The sequence below is a fragment of the Emydura macquarii genome, unplaced genomic scaffold (genome assembly GCF_026122565.2).
Source record: "Emydura macquarii macquarii isolate MOO-44397 ecotype Brisbane River unplaced genomic scaffold, CSIRO-AGI_Emac_v2 contig_499, whole genome shotgun sequence".
NCBI lineage: Eukaryota > Metazoa > Chordata > Testudines > Chelidae > Emydura > Emydura macquarii.
In genome coordinates this window covers 8047140-8067934 of record NW_027130636.1, presented here as the reverse complement: position 1 = coordinate 8067934, position 20795 = coordinate 8047140, and the positions used below count along the sequence as shown (strand labels likewise).

The window sequence follows — 20795 nt, the reverse complement described above, 5'->3', positions numbered from 1 at the left end:
TGCTTGCAACGGCAAGTGGCAGAAGTTCCAGCAACCGTCAGAGGCGGAAAGAAGGAACTGGGGACCCGTGGGGCCAGCAGCGCCCTTTATACCGCGACATGAGCGCGGCACTCCAGGGGGCGCCTGAACTGGCCCTGCGGGGCTTGTTAGGGAAAAAGGTTCCAGGAATTTGTGCACGGGGCACGCACACACCTAAATTGGAATGCATATGAGCAATCACTCGAAGAGAGAAGTCATTTTACTAAGTCAGGTTTTAGAAACTAAAGGAAATTGCTAAATCTATCTAGAGTTAATTTCTCGTAAGAGCTCAAAAATGCAAGTGCTCTGAATTCTACTGTACAAGGTATCAGAAGGTATTATAGTCCAAGTATAAATTTTAGTAACAAAAGGCAGAAAGAAAGTTTATTACCTGATACAGCAGCTTTGCCAGAAACAGGGGTTGGTGTAGTCATCAAGGAAGCAACACTTACAACAGTAGAAGTAGCAGTTTTATTAGCTATTGATGAACCAGGTTGCCCCTGGTTTATACAAATTTGGTGTTGCTGTCCAGTTGCCTTTGCCACAGGACCCACAGTGGAAGACGAACTGGAACCTGCACCATCCACTTGCTATATTAAAGAGAGAGATGTGGTAGCGTCAAATTATTTTACTGAGCATTTAAAATAATTTGTAATACTGCTAGGGAGGAACATTTAAGAGAAGTAAAAGCAACTGCATATATATCTATCCACAATCCTATTGTCTTTCGGTAACATTGTCCTGCAAAGCAACGCTCTTAAAAATATTCCCAAAACATATACAATTCTGGTCTGTTTCCCTGCAGTTGCCCTGGTTCTCAGGAAACAAGTCCCTTATTCACATAGGAGGCTTACCTCCTTGTTGAGATGAGTTAGCACAGAAGTTTATAAGAATCTTGAATATTTCACTGCTGCTCTGAACTCTAGAGCCATCAATAGGGAAAGGGAGAACATTTTGTCGGTTTCATCTTACAGCTGCCTCCACTGGCAGATAATAGTTTTGTTAATGCTTTATCCAAATCTTAGGGTATGTCTACACTGACAGCAGCAAAGTCGCTGCCATCAGATCGACCTACCTGGATCGACTGAGCGGTCAGTGAAGACCCGCTCAGCCGATCCAAAAGTCGACATAGTAAAACCACTCCTCAAGTGGCGTAGTGTTGCGTCGACGTGCAGTGAAGATGCCATGCAGAAGGGAAGCACAGCAGTCGACGGGAGTTACGCAAGCTACTCTGCATAGCTTGCGTAGCTGCCGTCAACTGCCGCCGAATCACCCGGTAAGTGTAGACCAGGGCTTAGCTACAGTACACAGCTTAGTCAGGTGACTCTTGTTTAAAAAGTGACACTGGCAACTTAATGGTATGTAAAGAAATTCAGACAGAAGTGTGATTTGTTCCTTTTGTGATCTTAAGGTTTTGTACTGCCACCATTCACCATAGTATCTGAGCAGCTTCAGCATCAAATAGATGGGCAACAGCAGACTTTATAGAGTCTCCAGCTCTTCTCCCTTATGGAGACAGAAACTGTGTGTGGGTGGCTGGTGTTGTGAATGTCATTCTAGTAATGGCAGAAAATGACACTTAAGATTATTATAACTGAAAGATTAGAGGAAAAACATTTAGGTTTTTCTTTGTGCATGTAATAACACTTTGCCTATGACAAGTTTCACTCCTTCCTTTGTGCAGTTAGTTTGCCTTGTTTGTGAGGCTCTCTCACACAGCAACAGTGAAGAGAAAAATCCTTTAAAAAAAAAAAATAGGAAAATGAGATTCAAACTACAAAAAAAACCCCAATAACTAAAAATGGCAGGAGACTCAGCTCAGGGGAAGGTGAGGAATCAGAACAACTCAACTTTTTTTTTTTTTTTAAACTTGACTTGAGTGCAAGTTGACAGTGTCACTTTAACTACGCTTTTCAGATACCTTGCTATTATTTCCTCTGTCAGAGTTCTCACTGCCAATTTTTGGTTCAAATTTGATGTTGCTGTTCCACCACTCAGCTGTAACAATAGTGTTCTATGATCATGCAGTACACAATGGGAATGGGAGTATAAGGGAGGAGTCAGCAGAGGGGTTAAAGTTTATTTTCCTGACAGGACCATATTAGGACAGCTTTAAGTGTCCTTCTTAAAACAAGTACTACAATTTCAGCAGGACTGAAAAAAGAATAAAAAAAGAGGTAGAGTAAAATTTTCAGAAGCACTTAAGTGTTTTAGATGGCTAAACCTAATTTTCAAAAATGACTTAGACACTCAGAAACCTTTGTCCTAAAGACTTGCAATGAGATCTAGGCTCCTAAATGCCTCAGTCATTTTTAAAAATAGGACTTAAGTAGTTCTGAGAATTTTACCAATAGCCTTTATTTAAACAAAAGACAGTATGTGTATCTGAAAGTCTGACCTCTTTCAGGGCACGTACAAGATGCTTCTTTTTGACAAAACCTTTCCACCATGACTGGATTTATTCTATATTTCAAAAATAGTATAACCCACATACCCCTAGAACCTGCAAAAGGAAGAAAATAAATCACTCCATATCTGTCCTTTGAGGATCTCACTATGAAGCTCTAGTTTACTTGTGTGGTGCTTAGGTACCACAGTGATGGGTATTATAGAAAACCTCAAGATAGATAATAGATGGTGATTAGTATTGGAACATTAAAAAGAAGAGAGAGTGCAAGTTTTAACAGATGCTAGATTAGGTAAGATGACTTCTGTCCCTCTTTGTGCTTCCTCTTTTGCTTTCCACAGATAAAATATGCCCAAATGGCAAAAAATCCAATAGAAATTAGCTGAGGTTCCTGTCAAGCATAAGTATCAGGACATAAGAAGATGGCAGAAAAGACAACAGAGCTAACGTTGAAGAAAAAAAAGATTACTGACAGTAAAAATATAGCAAGTAATTTCTTTAAGATTATACTGGTGAGGAACTAAACATTACATATAGTTATAGAGACCTGCATCAGCAGAGACCTGAGTGTGAAGTTTTTTATCTTTGTACCAATACAAAGTTGGTTAGGCACGTATGTCAATGCACACATGACAAAGATGCTGAGAGTAGAAGTGTCTCCAGGCATCACACATGCCCTTTTCCTGTGCACATCTTGTATGTGTGTGTCTCCTGGACATTTTGCTTTGACTTCTAGGTTCTTGTTACAATTTACTAGCAATGCTTCTTCTCACCTGTGCAACTCCGTTTGCAGGGACGGACATGGCTGGGGTTGTGGCTGCAGTGATTACCCCTCCCGATACTCTCAGCACGGTGGTGCCAGGTTTGGAGAGCTGAGAGGAAGCGGGCACTGATTTTAACGAACCATCTGATATTTTCATCAATGACGTTTGTCCACTAGGAGCCGCCTTTGAAAAAAAAGTTCAATTTAAGGGAAAGCATTCCACAAAGTCATTTTTAAAACAGCTGCTTTTTGTACTTAGAGCTGCAAAAAATCAGAATATTTCTGAGGGAAGAAGAAGTGCTTTTGAAGCCAGATCACTAAGCTTCACTTTGAGACAATTGTTTAGAAACTGCTCATTTTCTACATTCAAGTCTACTTTTTCAAAAGTGACCAACAACTTGGGATCTCTCAATTTCTGGGTATGCAGTGAAACTATGAAATAAACACAAAACCTGTTGCTTGCCTAACTAAATTCAAAAGACAGGTTGCACTTTTTGTAAAAGTGGTTACATTATTTCCCACCCATCGTGAGACAATACATATATTTTGAATGATAACGACAAACATGGTATTTGAAAGTTACCTGGGCAAATAAAGCAGTCTTCTGTCCGGTTATTACTTTTAGTGTCTGCTGTCCTTGTGTGGAAGATGCTCCGACTCCTACATTGCCCTGAACAACTGATGCTGGTGTCAACTGCTTTCCAGAATTCTGGGGAGATGGCTGACCAACTAAAAACGTGCCCTGGTCCAAAAATAGTTACCTAGGTTAGAGTCTCTGAGTGGAAATCAAACGGTGTGAAAAAATTGAATTCTGCAGTAGAAACATGACAGTGATATTTGTAACTGATCTCTGTGATCTGAGATTTTATTTTAAACAAAGATCTCTTGTCCTTCAGATTACACACACTAATCAGATTTGATACTGTCGTTTGGCATTAACAGAAATATGAAAGCCCATATATCTTGTTCACTGACCTCAAAGGGTCTTAGAGGAAACCTTTGCTCTACCCAGCAGCCAGAGAATTCACAGGACTTGAAGCACTTCCTACCACAAAGATTTATTTATTTATTACCGTTAATTACAGTGGAAGTAAAGGCAGCTATTTCATCTCACTGTAAAATGATATTATGTGACACATTGGAAGTGTGAGAACTCAAACCAGGTTCCAATCTGCTTGGAGACATCCACTGTAATTTAATAAGTCTCTCTCTCTCTCTCTCTTTCTCTCTCTCTCTCTCTCTCTCTCTCTCTCTCACACACACACACACACACACACACACACACACACACACACACACACACACACACACACACACACACTGTGACAAATACAATTTACCTTGTGAATGTTCAGACAGCTGGACTGAGAGAAAAGGAGTGGAGGGGGGGAGGGAAGTTTTCCTTCAGCTCTGAAGCCTAATTAATTCCTCAAAGGCCATCTCTAGAGCAGAGTTGAAGCCATGCTAGCCACAACAGCTGGAGACACCACTTAACAGACTAGTCTGTGGACCCCACAGCCCTTCTTGCCATACCATGACTTAATTGTCACCTCTCACATGTTTTGTTTTCCCATTCTCTCTAGTAGCTTTTTTCACTGTCCTCTTATTTTTCTACTGGCTTAGCTTCCCATTGCTCACTCTTGCTTTTTCTTCCCGATACCTCTCTTCTCCGTCTTCCCCTCTGCAGTGCTCTCCCTGCCTACAATGTTCTTTATCCCCAAGCTCTCTCTCTTCCCCCTGGGGGCTGCCTCCCTGATGTCTAGCTCTTCTGGTGTGTGCCTCTGTACAGCCCTCTGCCCCACCTCTGTTTTCGAGGTTGCTCTATCCCTCCCTCCCCCATTTTTGGGGACTGTGCTTGCATCCTCTAGTCATTCACTGGTGCATATTCTCTCTCCTCCCCCCACTCCCTTGTGCTACAACAGCAGTACTCTCTGCATCAAGCAACAGCCCGCAGGGAGCAGCAGGTTGCACCACACAACCTTCCAGGGCGAGAGGGGCACAGAACACGCTGTCAGCTGCAGCGGAGGTGAGAGGAGCGTGAGTGGCAAGCAGGGCAGAGAGGTGGGCGTGCCTCCCCTTCCCCTCTCCCCCCTCCAGGGGGTCTGGCTCCCTCATCATTTGAAATTCTTTCACCTATTACAGAGCCACAGATGCCAGCACAAGATCCCTGGATCAATTAAAATGCTGTACGACTCTGACCTGTGGTGTCTGTTTGAGGATGTAGGACGTGTAGGTGAGATGCTGGGATAAGCCACTACTTGTGCTTTGGGGGGCTGCGCCTGCTCCTCCTCCTCCTCCCCCCCCACTGGTAGAAGAGCCTGACTGGAGACCTGTAACGAAAATCAAAGCAATGACTCTGCAGAGTTCAGCATCAGAGGCTGAGCAGCCACACCATTTCCATAGTGAAACTATGCAGAAATTCACTTCTCTCCAACTGCACCCTGGCCCTCTCTCATGAATGTCTGTCCTTAGATGGGTGGATTCTGTGATCGCTCTTTTACAGGGATGCAGAGGCAGCAGCTGAGGTATCTGTGCACGTTAACTTTATAAGCTGACACGTGCGTCGTATGTGAACAGCACTTATGCATAAGCATGGCCACCGATTTTCTAATACAGCGCGCACAGTGTGATTCTGAGGGTAGTATTGGGCTCCTCCCACCTCTAAGCACGCTCTGGGAACAAGCTGAAAGGGACCACGGCTGCTCGTGGGCGCACAGAGGTCTTTTTTTTGTGTTGCTCTGCAGTCTACAATAACAAGCAGATGCAAACCAGCAATTTAATTGCTCTTTCAAAAGCCTATTCTAGATTAAGAATAATACGTGAAATCCTACCAATGACTGAATGCTACAATTTTGCTTTTACATCAGATACACTTCAACAGGTGTTCCAATATAATTTCAAAGTAGTTACAGAGCACTCACCAATGATTACTTTGCAAAGAGCGAAAATCTCAGGCTGCATTTGGATCCTCTTACTAAGCCTACACTGAGAGCAGTGTGAACCAATCTTATTTTCAGTCTCTTACTGAGCAACGAAGTGGGCACAATGGTTACTGTTTTTCCAGAGAATCAGAGAAGTTTGCTTTACATAAGGCCTATGAGGTTACACAGTCCATTTCAATGGCAGTGCAGGATTGTGCCCAGCCTTGCTCTGAAAGTCACAAGCAATGGGGCTCCCACCAATACATCCCAGCCCAAGATACCTCAGTTAGGAAGGTCTTTATTTTAGCATTGACATTTATATTACTTAAAAAAACTTCATCCCTCTGTTCCTAATTATAGCCTCACGTATTGCACTCAAAACCCTCCTCTGCCTCTTTGGGTCAACACCAAACCTGATCAGAAAATGGGCGAAGACCCCTACAGAAAATGTTGACATTTTTGGTTTTCCAATAAAAATTTGACAACTATTGAGGAAAACAGGCACTTTTTGGCAAAAATTTGCACTGAGTCAAAATCCCAGTTTTCCATTGAAGTTTTGACCAGCTCTAGTCAATACCCTTCATGAACTTGTAAAGTTCTCTCACCCACTCCCGACACCAGGCTTTCTTAATTGTCGCATAGCTAAGATACCCCTATGTCATCCCTTTGAACTTTCTGTATAATGTGGTCCCTTGAGCTCCCTGGTCATTCTGGTTGCTCATTTCCCTCTAGTTTGTCTATCTCTATTAATTTTGTGTTCAAAACTAGGGAATATTCTGGGTAAAACTGTACCAGAATCATATACATAATGCAACACCTTTGTATAAGCAGCCAAAGATAGCAATGGGCTTTTCTATAGCAGCCATGACACACTGCGAACTAATATCTGTTTATTCATCAACCCAATACTCTGAGCAGTACTGCTTCCCAGCTTTTTCACGATAGCTCTGATCCAAAGCCCACTCAACTCAATGGGAGTCTTTCCATCAACTTCATTGGTCTTTGGATCAGACCCTACATGAGCATTTGTGTTTTAGATTACTTCCCCCTCAGACAGAACAGCCTGTCTTTTTCCAAGATGAACCTCCTTTTTGTTATTTTCTGCTCATGCTTCCAGTTTCTCTGAGTTCCTTTCTAATATTTCTCACTAGTTGTCACAATGGCTTTCAATTTAATGTCAGCTGCAAGTTTCAGGAATGTGCTGTTTACTCTCTTTCCCAGATTACTAAACAAGGATTAAAAAGCATGCTGCCTGGCTGTAATTTTCTTCATACTTCATCACTATTTGCCGTTATTGCCTTAAAAACCTGGGGTGGGGAGTGACTTAATGAAAGAGGTCTCATGGGTCCCTATATGGAACAGCGCCGTGCTTTTTGAGTTTTTTGTTAGCAAAGAAATTTGTTCTATTACTAACTTCCAAGGTACCAGAATAAAAGCAAAATGCTTAACAGGTGAGTGACAGAACGATTCCATTATTTAACTCATTAGATTCCCCCTGGCAAGACTAACCAGCATTGTTTGTGGCGCGCAGTATGGCTCCTTGGGGTATCAGAAGCAATTTTCCTTTCCCCGATGGGTTCTTGCTATTGGTGGTAAGGTATAGTTTGGTGCCAGGTGGTAAATTTGCCAAGTTTGCCAGGTTTGTGGCTGGCAACTGCAGTGTAGCCATCACTGGAAATGGAATAAAAAATATAAAACCATTCAAAAAAATTCAGTTTTGCAGAGTATGATTCATAATAAAATCTGGGCCATTAAAATAAATTTGGAGTAGGCTAACCAATGAACACCATACATAACAATGATAATGCTCTGCTTTCAGCACTTCATACAGCACTAGGTATCTGTTCTGTTGAAGATTATATATAAATTTTATATAAATATAAATTAAGTGTTATTTATTATTACACTAGCCTAATTCTAGTAAGTTTTCCCTACAGGTCTATAAGCATGTTATTTTGACTGGGTGTTCCCATCTCATTCTGAAATATAGCTGCATTTGAAGTAATACTGGAGCATGACAAAGTTCCAAAATGAATCAGAATCTGAATGATGTAATCCAAGTTGTAAAGTTACTTTACCTGAACCTTGAGATCCACTTTTCTGAACCCCTGCTGAAGTCACCTGAGCCTTTGTTAAAGTTTGCACAGGTTGGGCAACAATTGTTCCACCACCTCCACTCACAATGGCTTTTGCTACTCCTTGGGTTACAACCTGTTTTGGACCAACAGCTTTTGCTACTGAAGAGCTGGATTTTGCCACAAGTATCTGACCACCACTGATAGCCACAGCTTGTTTCACTGTTGACTGTAAAGTAGAACCGACAGGAACCCCAACAACCTGTAATAAATAAGCATCTGATGACATGTTCCATGCAGGATTTCCCTGTACAGCATCTGGATAGAATTAATATTCCACCTTGTGGGCTGCCCTAGAAATTAGTATCTAATTTCCTGGCACTTCAGAGGTTAAACAAGCTAACAGATTACCCATTCTGAAACAATAAACTTAAAGTAAGAGGGACTCAAAACACGTTTAAATGTTAACTAAGACCAACACATTCAGAGACTATTAAAAGAACTAAACAAACTCTCAACCGTTCTCGTTCAGTCCATTGATGAGAAAATAACTGAAAAACCAACCATGATTTCAAAATGTCTATTGAAGATTTGAGTGTCATCAACTTATCCAAAGCACCCTTGATATTCCCCAACATAGGGGAAATGGCTTCAATAAGAAGGAACTTAAAGTTTGCCTCAGTGAAGCACAGAGAGCCTAGGAACTCCTCAATATTTACTGGCAAAAGGGTTCACTATTCAGCCAGCAACTCCCATCAGGCCTGACACATTCACTACACCTAACACACTGCTTTCATAGTATTTATCCAAAAAGTGTCTTGTGAGGTATCAAATGAAAGCCAGTGACACACTGGTCACTGATATCATTGTGAAATGTATATATTAACATTACATGAGGAGTTATGTATCTTTGCTGATATTATGCCTTAAAGTCTATAACCAAGCTAAGGTAGAATCAGGAGGGATGGTAGTTATTTCTCTGTCAAATATAAATTAAGCATGGTAATGCCGACACAATGGAAGCTCAATCCACATGTGGAGTGAACAGGAAAAAACAGGTTCATGGAAAGGGGTGGGATGGTGAGAATGTGAACTCAACATGGCAACAGCCCACAGGAGAGAAATCAACGGGGGAGAAGAATCTTATATGCGAGTGCACTTCAAAAGGATACATTCCAAAGGTTTAGTGAACCATAAGAGGAAGGGAAAATAACTCTTTTTACCCAGTTAGTGAGGACACCCCTTTGAGGGCATAGGGGTATTCACAAAGGTCTGGATTGTGGATATGACTGAAAACCAGCAAACTCGGCAGAAAAGCTTAGGTGAGAGACGGTATTAGACAACGACTGTAGCCTAAGTTTAAATCTCTAGAAAGTGTGTTATACTTTTGTTTTGTTTGTAACTGTTTGTTTCCTTTATTCTTGCTCAGTACTCACTTGAATCTATGACTCTGCTCTTTGTTAATCAACTTCTATTTGTTTTCACCACAAATAGATTACAACGCTATGTTATTACAAAGAACCTGATCCTAAGTTGTAACCTTCCAGCTGTGTGTACACTGTCTCTTTGGGGACAGCATACCTAGCAATTACTGAGAGTGTCAGTGACGGGCTAGACACTACAGGAGAATGCTTCTGGGGAGTTCTGGGCCTGGGATATACTAAGGCCTGGTCTACACTTACCTGGCGATTTGGCGGCAGTCAATGGGAGTTACGCATGCTACGCAGAGTAGCTTGCATAACTCCCGTCGATTGCTGTTCTTCCCTTCTGCGCGGCGTCTTCACTACACTGCACCAACGGGAATCGTGTTCCTGTCGACGCAGTGCTACACCACTTGAGGGGGTGGTTTTACTGCGTCGACTTCTGGATCGATTGAGCAGGTCTTCACTGACCGCTCAGTTGATCCAGATAGGTTGATCTGACGGCGACGACTTTGCCACCGTCAGTGTAGATCTACCCTAAGTGTTAATGTGCAAGGCAAAATAAGGACTGGCAGAGTCCTAATGAGTTTGTTGGGGTGCCTGAATTGACACAGTTTAGCATCAGCAAGTCTCTCTCGCTGAGGCGGGGGGTGGGCGGGTGGGGGTGGTGGTGGTAATGTGCTGACCTATGGTTCCCTAGAAAGAGTCACAACCCAGAAAATTATTTTCATGATTCAGTTGAAACTTAAGCTCTGGAAACTCTGGCCCCAATGTTGAATTCATAAATAGTCTTCGTCTTGTACGCAGACAATACGTTCATGCAAATATCACATTTATGCACCTGCCTGAATAAGCAAAAAAGTAGGTTAAAGAACAATTAACTGATTTACAAATATAAATGTATATTTACATATGCAAATATGTTTTGCATACATTGGTCTGTGTGCAGGTAGATTTCACTGTATACATCTTAAGAGTGGGCAGAAAGGAGGGAACTGACTCTTTTGACATCTGGATTGTTCAGCCATCACATATAGAGGTGCTAAGCTCCATGTGTGCCACAGCTGCTTTGCTTCTCTCTTACTGATACACCACACAGACCAATCTACTGTAGTTCTTATTCAACTGATGCAAAATATAGTTGTTTCCATTCTGGGCTAGTTTTTCCTGATTCTCTCTCTCTATTAACCTCTTGCAACAGAGGAGTAAATAGGAAGCAGGAAGTTGTTCCTTGCAGGCAACAATGTGTAACGGTTCCCACCCTCAGATTCCCCATGTAACTAAAATTACCTATGAAAAATAAAAAAAATAAAATCTACCCATAGAGCTATATTTCAACCTGCCTCCTAGCACTCCCTTACACATAGTCCCTCCAGTACTCTAAGGTAGCAGCACAGAGGTAGCTCGTTTCCTATGACCTCCCCCAAGCTCAACGGCTGCAAGAAAAGCAGCACTGCCTGCTATCTGCACAATTCCGTGCTAGCAGCAGCGTGGAGGCGCTACAAGGAAACCGCAGTGAGTACAGGCAGTTTATGACAACAAAGCATTCAATACCTTCGATTGAGTGGTCCCCTCTCCTGTGCTCACGATCTGCTTCTGAGGTGACAAAGCTATCATGTGACTCCCCTTCACCGTGACATATTGCTGCCCCGAGGCCTGCGAGGTCGTCCCCGTCACCGGTAGCTGTGGTTGCTGGGGCAGCTCTCCAGGTTCCTGCTTTATCATCACCTTTCATAAGGAAAATTGGAGTAAACAAACTGCTTTAAGTTCCAGAAGAAATCATCATCTGAAAGCATCAGTCTTCAGAGAGAGAGAGAGGCATGAGCTGCTGGGCTAACCATGACACAGACAGCCAAGAGCTCTTGCGCTCTGATCGTGGCTCTGACACCAGCTCCCACCAGAGTCTCTGAATTGCTCTGCCTTCACCTCCTGTTTTGTAAAATGGGGTAAACACTTACCAACTTCCCAGGGGCATCATGAAGATTAGCGTTTGGAAAATGATATGAAGGCCACAAGCGCTAAGTGTTGCTATTAATATTAACAATGTGTTTGTTCTGCTTTGAAGCTGCAACTGTGCGTTTGTCTGCCAGGGCTGAGCAGCACTCTGGGCTTTTAATTCCCCATCCAGGATCCTGCCCAAAATATGGCCGTTTCCCAGACAAAACTGAGAACCTTAGTTAGATCCTTTTCTATTCTGCTACATTAAGTAAAAGGTGTGTCTTATTCAAGTTATGACCCCATATACCATAGTATCTCGGCATCTTGAATGTAATTTACCCTCCCAGTATGCCTAGAAAGTAGGGGAACTGCTATTATCTCCATCTGGCAAACTGAGGCACAGAGACTGAGTGACTTGGTCAAGTCACGCAGGAAGACTGGTGGAGTAGGGAATCACAGATGGGTTTCCTGAGTCCCATGCTAGCGCTGTAAACACTGCACCATCCTTCCTCTCTCACTCAGATTAACTCATAATTTAAAGGCATTAAGCCACTCAAACACCTGATTTTGGATGTTGGGGGAAGTAGTTAGAGATGGAAATCCTCTTCTATTAAATCATCCTATTTATTCCCTTTTAAGAGGTGGGGAGAATACTGGCTCACAACAGAGGACACATCTGATACTACAGTTGGTTAAAAAGAAATTCAGACAAGTAACACTTAAGGAAATGCACTTACACTCCAATATTTGACACACAGAAATCATGGTAAAGTAGGAGGAGGCAGGGAATATAGTTTAGAGTCTGAGACGACTGCAGTTTATTTTTAATGTATTATGCAATAAAAGCACAGCTATTTCAGATTTACTAGAATATGGCAGTGGTTCATCAAGGAAAAGGATGAATGAGATGAAACAAGGGAGACAGAAAAAGCCAATAACAATAAAGCCAAGAGAACAGAATGGAAATCAAGATTAATCTGCTGACAGCTGCAAGAGTTTTAATTTCCCTACTCATGTAACAAGGGAACTGGCTGTCAGGCCCCAAGTACACTCTCTCCCAATGGTAATGTTACACGCAGTAGAAAAGTTACATGTTTTATCATGGAACCCAGTGTGAAATGATACTACCAGAGTATGCATCCATGTACAAAGCCAACAACACACACCAAATACCTTTGTAAAAGCTCCAAGTCCACCTGTCACAGATTTAGGGCTTTGCGCCTTAGAATGACTCCCAATAGGACAAAGGGGCGGCATGGTTGCAAATAGAGAATCCTCTTGCTACAAATGAATACATATGGCACACAATTAGGTGAAACATGCAATATTAAAAGAAAGCGATGACGGCCTGTATTCACATCACTGATAAAGAATTCAGGGCATTCTGGGTTATCTGCACTGCTGTTGTAACCACATTGATCCCAGCATATGAAAGAGACAAGGTAATTAAAGTTTTATGACTCATTACAACACCAATTTGTACTTCATCCTACCATCTACCAACCCTTTACCCAACCACTTCATTTTAAGCAGTCTCCCACAGCATGTGTGAGCCCCCCTTCTACTTAACTATCTGTCTCACCTCGTATTTAGCTTGGACACCCCGGTTACCCTCTACAGATCTCAGGAAGAGCTCTGCAAAACTCAAAAGCTTGTCCCTTCCACCAATAACAATTGTTTCAGTAAAAGATATTACCTTACACACCTTCTCTCTCTGAATTACTTAGACCAATTGCAGAAAGAAAATCTGTATATGTAGTTCTACATAAACACGATGGAATCCTGCCAAATAACAGTAGCACCTACAAACACCAAATCCTCTTTTGTTGCGAGTTTTAACACCAGCAACTAAAACAATATTTCTTATTGTATGGTAATTAGGTGATAGAAGTGGACCGATATCTACAGTCACAAGCATGCTAACTGTTTTATAATGAGCCTAGATTTTTCCATTCTTTAAATGTTGTAAATTTAATTTAAGCTAAAAATTGGCACACACAATCTAAGAGTTGGGAGCACATTTTAAAAGATAAAGAAAATATGAAAAACGATTTGGCTGATTTAAAGTTGCAAACAAAATTAAGTTTTGTTTCAGATACATTTTTCTTTCCTTTAACTAAAAATTCCTAACGCCATGCAAGCTTCATAGTAGAATTGGTGGATTTGAAGAAGTAGCAATATTTTCTACCGATATGATGCAAAATATGTATGCCAACATCTAGACCTGTGAAATTTTGTTTCTTTCATTCCAGCCTGGGAAGTTGGTAGATGAGTCAAATGTGGTTTTTGTTTTATTTTTTATTTATTTATTTTTTTATTATTACTTGTTCCATGAAGAAAAATGTTGAATAGATCATGGATCTGACAGTTTTAATACAACAGAATTTTTTTCTACCTTTACAAAATTCCCGACCCAGTGGAAGACGCACTGAGATTTACAGGGAACAGACTTCCACTTAGTTGTCTAAATAACTTCTGATTCCTAACGGTGTCACCTTGAAAATATGTAATTAATTCAATATGGGTGGTATGCATCTCTGGATCTACTGATTTGTTTGACACTGCATATAAGTAACTGCTCCAAACCAGTGAAATAAGAGTTAACAGCATTAGTTTTGTTAACTGCAGGCAGTCTGAACAGGTTTTTATTTATTTATTTTTAAGAATAAGGCGTGCACAATTCACAATTAAAAAAAGCTACTCCCCATTTGCTGCCTCAGATTTGTAAAAAAAACTTTGACATTTGTTTCCTAATAGAAGTGATACTCAAGATCACTATGGGACAAGTCTATGGATTGGATCTCTCACTATGATAAAAATACCAGATGAGAATACGTGCTTCATTTTGCTTAGTAGATGCTTTCACATGTACACACAAGCCAAAATTCCTATACTACAGATTCTCAGAGACAGCCGTGGATGAATGGAACATTCTGATTCTAAATTAAAAAATAAGAGGCTCTTCTCTGTAGACTAAATGACAATTATCAAGGCAGCTTAAAAATCAATTATTCTTGCATGCGCAGAACAGACTAATGCTGAGAAAGCTCCGGCACACCACATGCTCCACCAACCACTTTCAAAAGGGGGCGTCACTGTGCCAGTAGTCTGCCAAAAATAACCATCTCTAAAGAAGATGGGAAAGATTTTGTCTGAAATAATCCAGCTCCATACCTTAAGAGCTTTCCAGCTCAGAAGCACAGACCCTGTTCATCTCAGTTTACAGTGTCAGTTACCCTGCGTTTGTCTGGTGGTAAATACTTTTTTGTAGATAGAGCTTCCAAATGTCACTAGTGCATTAGTATTCTTTTTATCTCTCAGTTTGTTTATATGAACATTCTTTTGCTGGAGGTAGCTATAAAACCAATGAATGTCAGCTCTTGGCCTGATATGAATATGTCTGTTATGCAGAAAAATTGGAACTGAGATTTAAAAAATATTCACCTTTGTTAAATCTGATACTATCACCAACCAAGCCAAAAAGATCAGAGTCTTTTACAGAACAGGCTTTTTGAAAGATGAGATATTTTGAGATTACAGAGATCTGTGCCCTTCAAGGACCTCCTTATACACCAGCAAAAGACGGGCACTTTTAAGAGAAGTACTCACAACTCATGAAATGACACTATTATACCACATAAACATCATGTAAACAGTAGTGCTATGGCTGCTATCCAGAGTAAATGCTGAAGTGAAATAAGAAGAACATGAAGTTTTCTGGAATCAGCATTTATGATGCTGAAAAAGTTTGCTCCATATGAAGCTATTTCTTTATGGAAATAGACAGCCTAACAAGAATGTTACCTTGATAGCTGACGTTACAAAGCTGCTTCCATGGATCTTTGAGACTGGAGACCCGGCTCCATGAGAGACTTGAGAAACACTTGTTAGTTTGCTTGCTGGGCTTCCTGTGTATTGGAAGATTAAATTTTATGTAGTATTGTTGTAGACACATTGTTCCCAGGATATTAGAGACACAAGGTGGGTGAAATCACATCTTTTATTGGACCAACTTCTGTTAGTGAGAGAGAAGCTTTCAAGCTTACATAGAGACTCAAAAATTTGTCTCTCTCACCAAAAGAAGTTGGTCCAACAAAAGGTGTGATTTCACCCATCTTGTCTCTCTACTGAAAGATAAGGCAGATTTCAGCATGTGTTCAGTTCTTGGTACTATTAAATAAATACAGCTTTTCATCACACAAGGAAGACATGGCATTTCACTTCAATTAACACCTTATATATTCTGATGGGAACAAAAAATGACGTGATCAGTGGGAATCAGGATGGGGACAAGTTATATTAGCATTCTGTTACAGGAGTCAACCTATAGTCAAAATCAATACAAATTAAGCATCCCTTCTTTAAAGGGACATGACCTCGTTAAACACGTTAAAAAACTCATTTCTTCAAATACTTTTGAATATTAAAACATGCATTTTTAAATTCTGCTTCTTCCCCATTTGAGCCGTTTACATTTTGTACTCCACTCAACAGAACTACAGTAGTTTCACTTTCTGATTCTCAATCAATAGAATGGTTCCGCAACACTTGGCTTGCAAGAAATATCTCCCTGAAGTCTTTATTTATAAACTGTTTGCATTATATTAAAAACAAAACTATTTATTTTCTTGTGAAAGCTGGCTGCTACAAAAATCTTAGTTTCAGACCTGACCAGACCTGGTAGTGTCCTTTCATTTTACCCTGTCTTTTAAAAAAATAAAGGTATTGGGTGGGATTTTCAAAACCACCTACGTGACTCTGATGTAAAGTACTCACTGACTTCCAATGGAACTTGTACCCCTTCGGCGCTTTTGAAAATTCCACTCGTTATCAAATTGTTTTTGATTTACCTAACAAGAGAGCTTAAAAACATAGGAAGAGATTAAATTAAATTCAGCCACTGCAAACATACAGTGGTTTCCCACCACTCAGTTCTCCTCCCATACAGCTCTAGATGGTGCTTGTTGAAAAAAATGTGATTGTTTCCTGATAAAAAAGGGGACATGTTTTAATGAAGATCTTCCCCCTTTTTCAACCATGTCTAGTGAAAGGCAGGTACTACATGAATCACGGTAACCAAGATGAACACACTATCAGCTCCAAGTGTCACTTTGAGAAGCTACTATACACACATATATGAAATTACATATACGTGCATTTAGACAGGAGGTTCTTGGTCTGTGTCTCATGATAAAGGACTCACATGCAGTTACTTTTCCTCCAATAAGTAGACAAGGGTTTCCAGCTGGCTCCCATTGCCTTTCACCTGTCTCCTGCAATACATACTCCCCAGAGAGACAGACAGAGATATTCACTGCACCAGTTCTTCTAGCATCACCTCTGAAGCACTGGGGGAATCCAGTCAAGGGAAGCTGGGGTGGGCCTGAGGCCAACCAGCTAGAAGCAGCTGAATGAAGGCTCACAGTAGCATAAAGGCTGATATGTCTCCTCTACAGACCATCTTGATACAGCTGGAAAAATGCATGCTGGAACCTCTAGCATATGCAGGTCACACTGATAGGCTAAAGATAAGGGGGAGAGGAGGTGAGAGCAGCACTTTGGCCATGTCCAAGATACAGCTTCATTATAAGTGTCCTTGATTTTTATTAGTGTGTAGCACAGCTTCACATTCCTTGCTCCTCATCTCTGAAATGTGTACACACACCAAGGAATTGGTGATTTCTATTGGCCCTTGCTTTTTCTGTCACTGCCAAAAGCGAACTCCTTCTACATCTTTTTAACAACTATGCAAACTAATGACACTGCCTGCCCTTCCTTTGTAAAAGGCTTTCAGATCTTCAAAGATCGAAGTATTCTTTTTTTTTTTTTTTTTAAAGGGAAGATAAGCTTGAATGGATAAAATTAACCTGCTACCTTCTACAGATCAAATTACGCACCTGTGCTTGTGGCTGCTGCTCCGACCATCTGTCCAGGCTTGTCCACAATAATGTATGGGTTATTAATGACTGAACTAGCAGAGCCTAGCTTCATGTGCACCGGAGTGGAGGTTGGGGTACGAGGTAGCGGAGATGGGCTTGGGGTTGATATTGGAGAACCTTAAGGAAAAGAGTCCAACACTTCCATCTTATATTTCATAAGGACATAAAAAAGCAGTAATTAGAAAAATGACTTGGAGTTTGTACATTTTGCGGAAGGTGCAATTCCCAGCCTGAGTGGAGTCCCAAGGCTGTACGGACAGGTAAAGCAGCATGACCTCGGACCTCCTCTCTCTCTCTGTCAATATGCTCCTGTAGAGGAGGGTAAAGTGCTGAGCAGCTCCTAGAAGCCATTCGCCTTCCTTCATCTACAGCACCCCTTTCTACATCCAACCACAGGGACAGCTCATGCATAAAGGGCTGTAGGCTCAGGCAGTCATCCACTAAGTCAAGCCTCTATTCTATCCCACACTCAGCTCAACTGTACCACTGTGTAGCCTCTCGGTAAGTGGAAAGGAGATTAAACAAGGGGGGGGGGTGGGGGAGGGACAAAAAACAACAAAACAGACGAGTTAAAAAGGGAGCAGAGACAAAAGGATGGAAGAGTGAGAAAATAGACAGAAAAGGGACGGCAGCAATTGTATTAGGGCACAGAGCAAGGGGACACTGTGTGGTAGAAGGCAACCCACCAATAATCTGCTTTCGTGGGACGTAGGGTGGGAAGACTGCCAGCTAACAAGGAACAGAAACTCATCCTAGGAAGATGCTGGTGACTATCACAATCTGAAAGGAGAGTCTGAGCATGAAAAATTGGTGACGTTTCTCCACTGCAATCAGCCTAGGAAATGTTTAAACAGGGGAACATCTTGAACAGCAAAGCTTGATAAAGAAAAGCCAAAGGGTTTCAAGGAAGGCAAGATGGTTCTGTAACTGTCACCTACTGGAAAGTCACAGAGTCTCACTCACGTGACCAAGGAAAGAGGAGCAGTGGGACAGTATGATAGGATAATAAAAGCATTTGGCACACATTCAAACGTAAGTTGCTGGTGCCCTGGGTACTGCTTTAATATGGCAATACAACCATACATGGGAGAAATCTGGTTGGGAAGAGATCATCAGTAGCATCCGACTTGGTATCCAGGCTCTTCATTCTCTATACACCGAACACCAGATGATGGTGGGGCTTTCCAAGCAAGGCTTCCAGTTTTCCAAGTAACCCAGTAGGGTTGGACATTAAAGATTCTTGATGCAATAATACAGCCCAGTGGAAGGCATCGAATCAGTGAAGAAAATGCATGTTACTTTTGGCAGACAAGGGATTAGAGGTGAAAAGAGTTATTAGTACAGGCAAAGGTAGCATGACTGCATCTGATTGAGAAGTTACTAAAAGGAAATCATTTTGCCAACTGCAATCTGCTGCTTATATCATCTAAACCAGACACAGAGAATTACTGTTAATGGGGAAGGGAGGAAGCTGTTTGATTCTAAGGAGGGAACTTTTGTACTATGAGAAGTACAATTTATATACAAGTTTTAACCTCTTATTTGCCTGATAACATACAAGGAAAAAACCTGTGCCCACTTTACCCAGCCCAGTAGTTTGGAAATTTGCAAAGGAAAGAAGCCCTTCTTTTCTCTCGCTCTCGCGTGCGCACGCGCGCACACACACACACACGTGCACACACACACACACACACACGCACGCAAGAAACATTTCAAATTATGCTTTGAACTAACAATTTTCACATCTGAGCCCATTAGCATTGGTAGTAGTCTTACTCAAGAGTGATCTCAAGTGGGTCGTTGGTAGTATTTGTGCCCAGTGAGAGACTAAAACCAGTTCCCATCCCTCTTTTAATCTTGAATTCACAAATTAAACATTAAAAAAAAATCTATACAAAAAGGATGGAATCTTGTTTAGTGCATTACACTACAACAGGGGTCTCCCTATTACCTAACTTTTAATGTTAGCATGAAAAATGGAAAAGGACACAAAGCAAGACCAACCAGTTCAATCTGATATTTCAGTATGAAGTATGATACTGAAACTAAAATGTACCTGATACAATCTTGCAGCTCATGGTGATGGGCTGGAAGGATTTTCCTGGAGATTCTGCAGGACTCGGGATCTGACCCTGAGGCACTATTTTGCAACTAGCTGCAATTGGCTGAAAAGCTGAATTTCCATGAGAGCCAAAGGTTACTTTCTGTGTTGCCAATTTGGTGGGAGTCCGTTCTATTGAAGATGGTAGGGAATAAAAAGTGGAATGTCTTTCAGTTTCAGCATTCACAGGGAATCCTAATTAAAATATGGAAAAGAGAAATGTTTCTCAGGCTGACTCATCCAATTCCTTGTTACATTTCTCTACACAGACAAACTTATTAAATGACAAACACGTCCATAAATATAAAACATAAAAAAAGTGGGTTTGGGGTTTTTTTTAAATGTATTTTCATTTGTTATTTTGCTGGATACATTCTGGATAAAAAATTAAGAACCAGACTAACCACATACTGTCTTACCCAATATGCAGTCATGCACGTTCGCTTTTAAGTGTCCATAGACAGATAGATCCACATAACTGAGGGGAACCTTCCCCTGAAGGAAATCCCTGTCCCTGCATATTTAGAAGTGATTACCTATGGGCTTGGGGTGGCAGGAGCTGTATTACTGAGGAGCTCAGTTACTCATGGACCACACAGAGAAGCCACTGTAGAGGCCACAGAGGCTGAAGAGCTGGTGTCCTCTTTACGATTTGTTTTATGAGCTGTCCATCCAGATGTGTTTGGTGTCCTTGCTTGAGTCTAAAAAATGCTTGTGTATTTATAGTTCAAATGCCTGCATTTTCCTTCTTTGGTGTGATACTATCAAAAGCACTCACTGAAACCTTGAACCTTCTCCCTTTCACCTTCCCTGCCCCTAACTCAGAACCACTGCCATGGTGCACTGCAAGATTAGATGACATGATGGAAAGAATGGCTGAGTCACATAAGCATTAGCTCCCAAAACTGGAGCAGCTGCATCAGAAGATTTTACAAAAGATGTCAGGGTAAATAAGGCCTCAGAGCTGTAGCTGCCAGAGCCAAGCCAGTGCTCCATATTCTAGCATTTTGTGGGGCATAAATTGCTCCCTCTCACAACACTCTTCTGCACACTGGAAAAGAGATGCTAAGCAGGAAGACCAAAGGATCTCTCTCTCTCTCTCTTTTCATCTCAGCTAATAAAAAGAACTGTCCCACAAGACCAGATACTGCAACATCCAGGAAAAAGCAAAATGACAGCAGGAACAGCCTTTGTTTTTCCATGCAATCTGAA

The 20795-nt window shown here is 41.4% G+C and overlaps 1 protein-coding gene across 6 annotated transcripts in view; it reads right to left on the bottom strand.

Moving 5' to 3' along the window:
* Positions 1 to 20795, bottom strand: part of YEATS2 (YEATS domain containing 2) — an 89214-nt gene that overhangs the window by 39836 nt on the left and 28583 nt on the right. For 4 of the 6 annotated variants that reach the window (XR_010918152.1, XR_010918153.1, XM_067538882.1 and 1 more), the window contains exons 12-22: positions 19539 to 19778; positions 17441 to 17599; positions 15348 to 15451; positions 12717 to 12824; positions 11160 to 11333; positions 8188 to 8446; positions 7619 to 7780; positions 5388 to 5518; positions 3772 to 3930; positions 3199 to 3372; positions 410 to 608 (exon numbers count right to left, since the gene is read on the bottom strand). Coding sequence is in view for 4 of the 6 variants with exons in the window: in XM_067538882.1 (XP_067394983.1) it covers positions 410 to 608; positions 3199 to 3372; positions 3772 to 3930; positions 5388 to 5518; positions 7619 to 7780; positions 8188 to 8446; positions 11160 to 11333; positions 12717 to 12824; positions 15348 to 15451; positions 17441 to 17599; positions 19539 to 19778 (1869 nt within the window). In the remaining 2 variants the exon portion in view is untranslated. The remainder of the gene's footprint in view (positions 1 to 409; positions 609 to 3198; positions 3373 to 3771; positions 3931 to 5387; positions 5519 to 7618; positions 7781 to 8187; positions 8447 to 11159; positions 11334 to 12716; positions 12825 to 15347; positions 15452 to 17440; positions 17600 to 19538; positions 19779 to 20795) is intronic. The other 2 variants (XM_067538883.1, XM_067538884.1) reach the window with 2 other exon arrangements.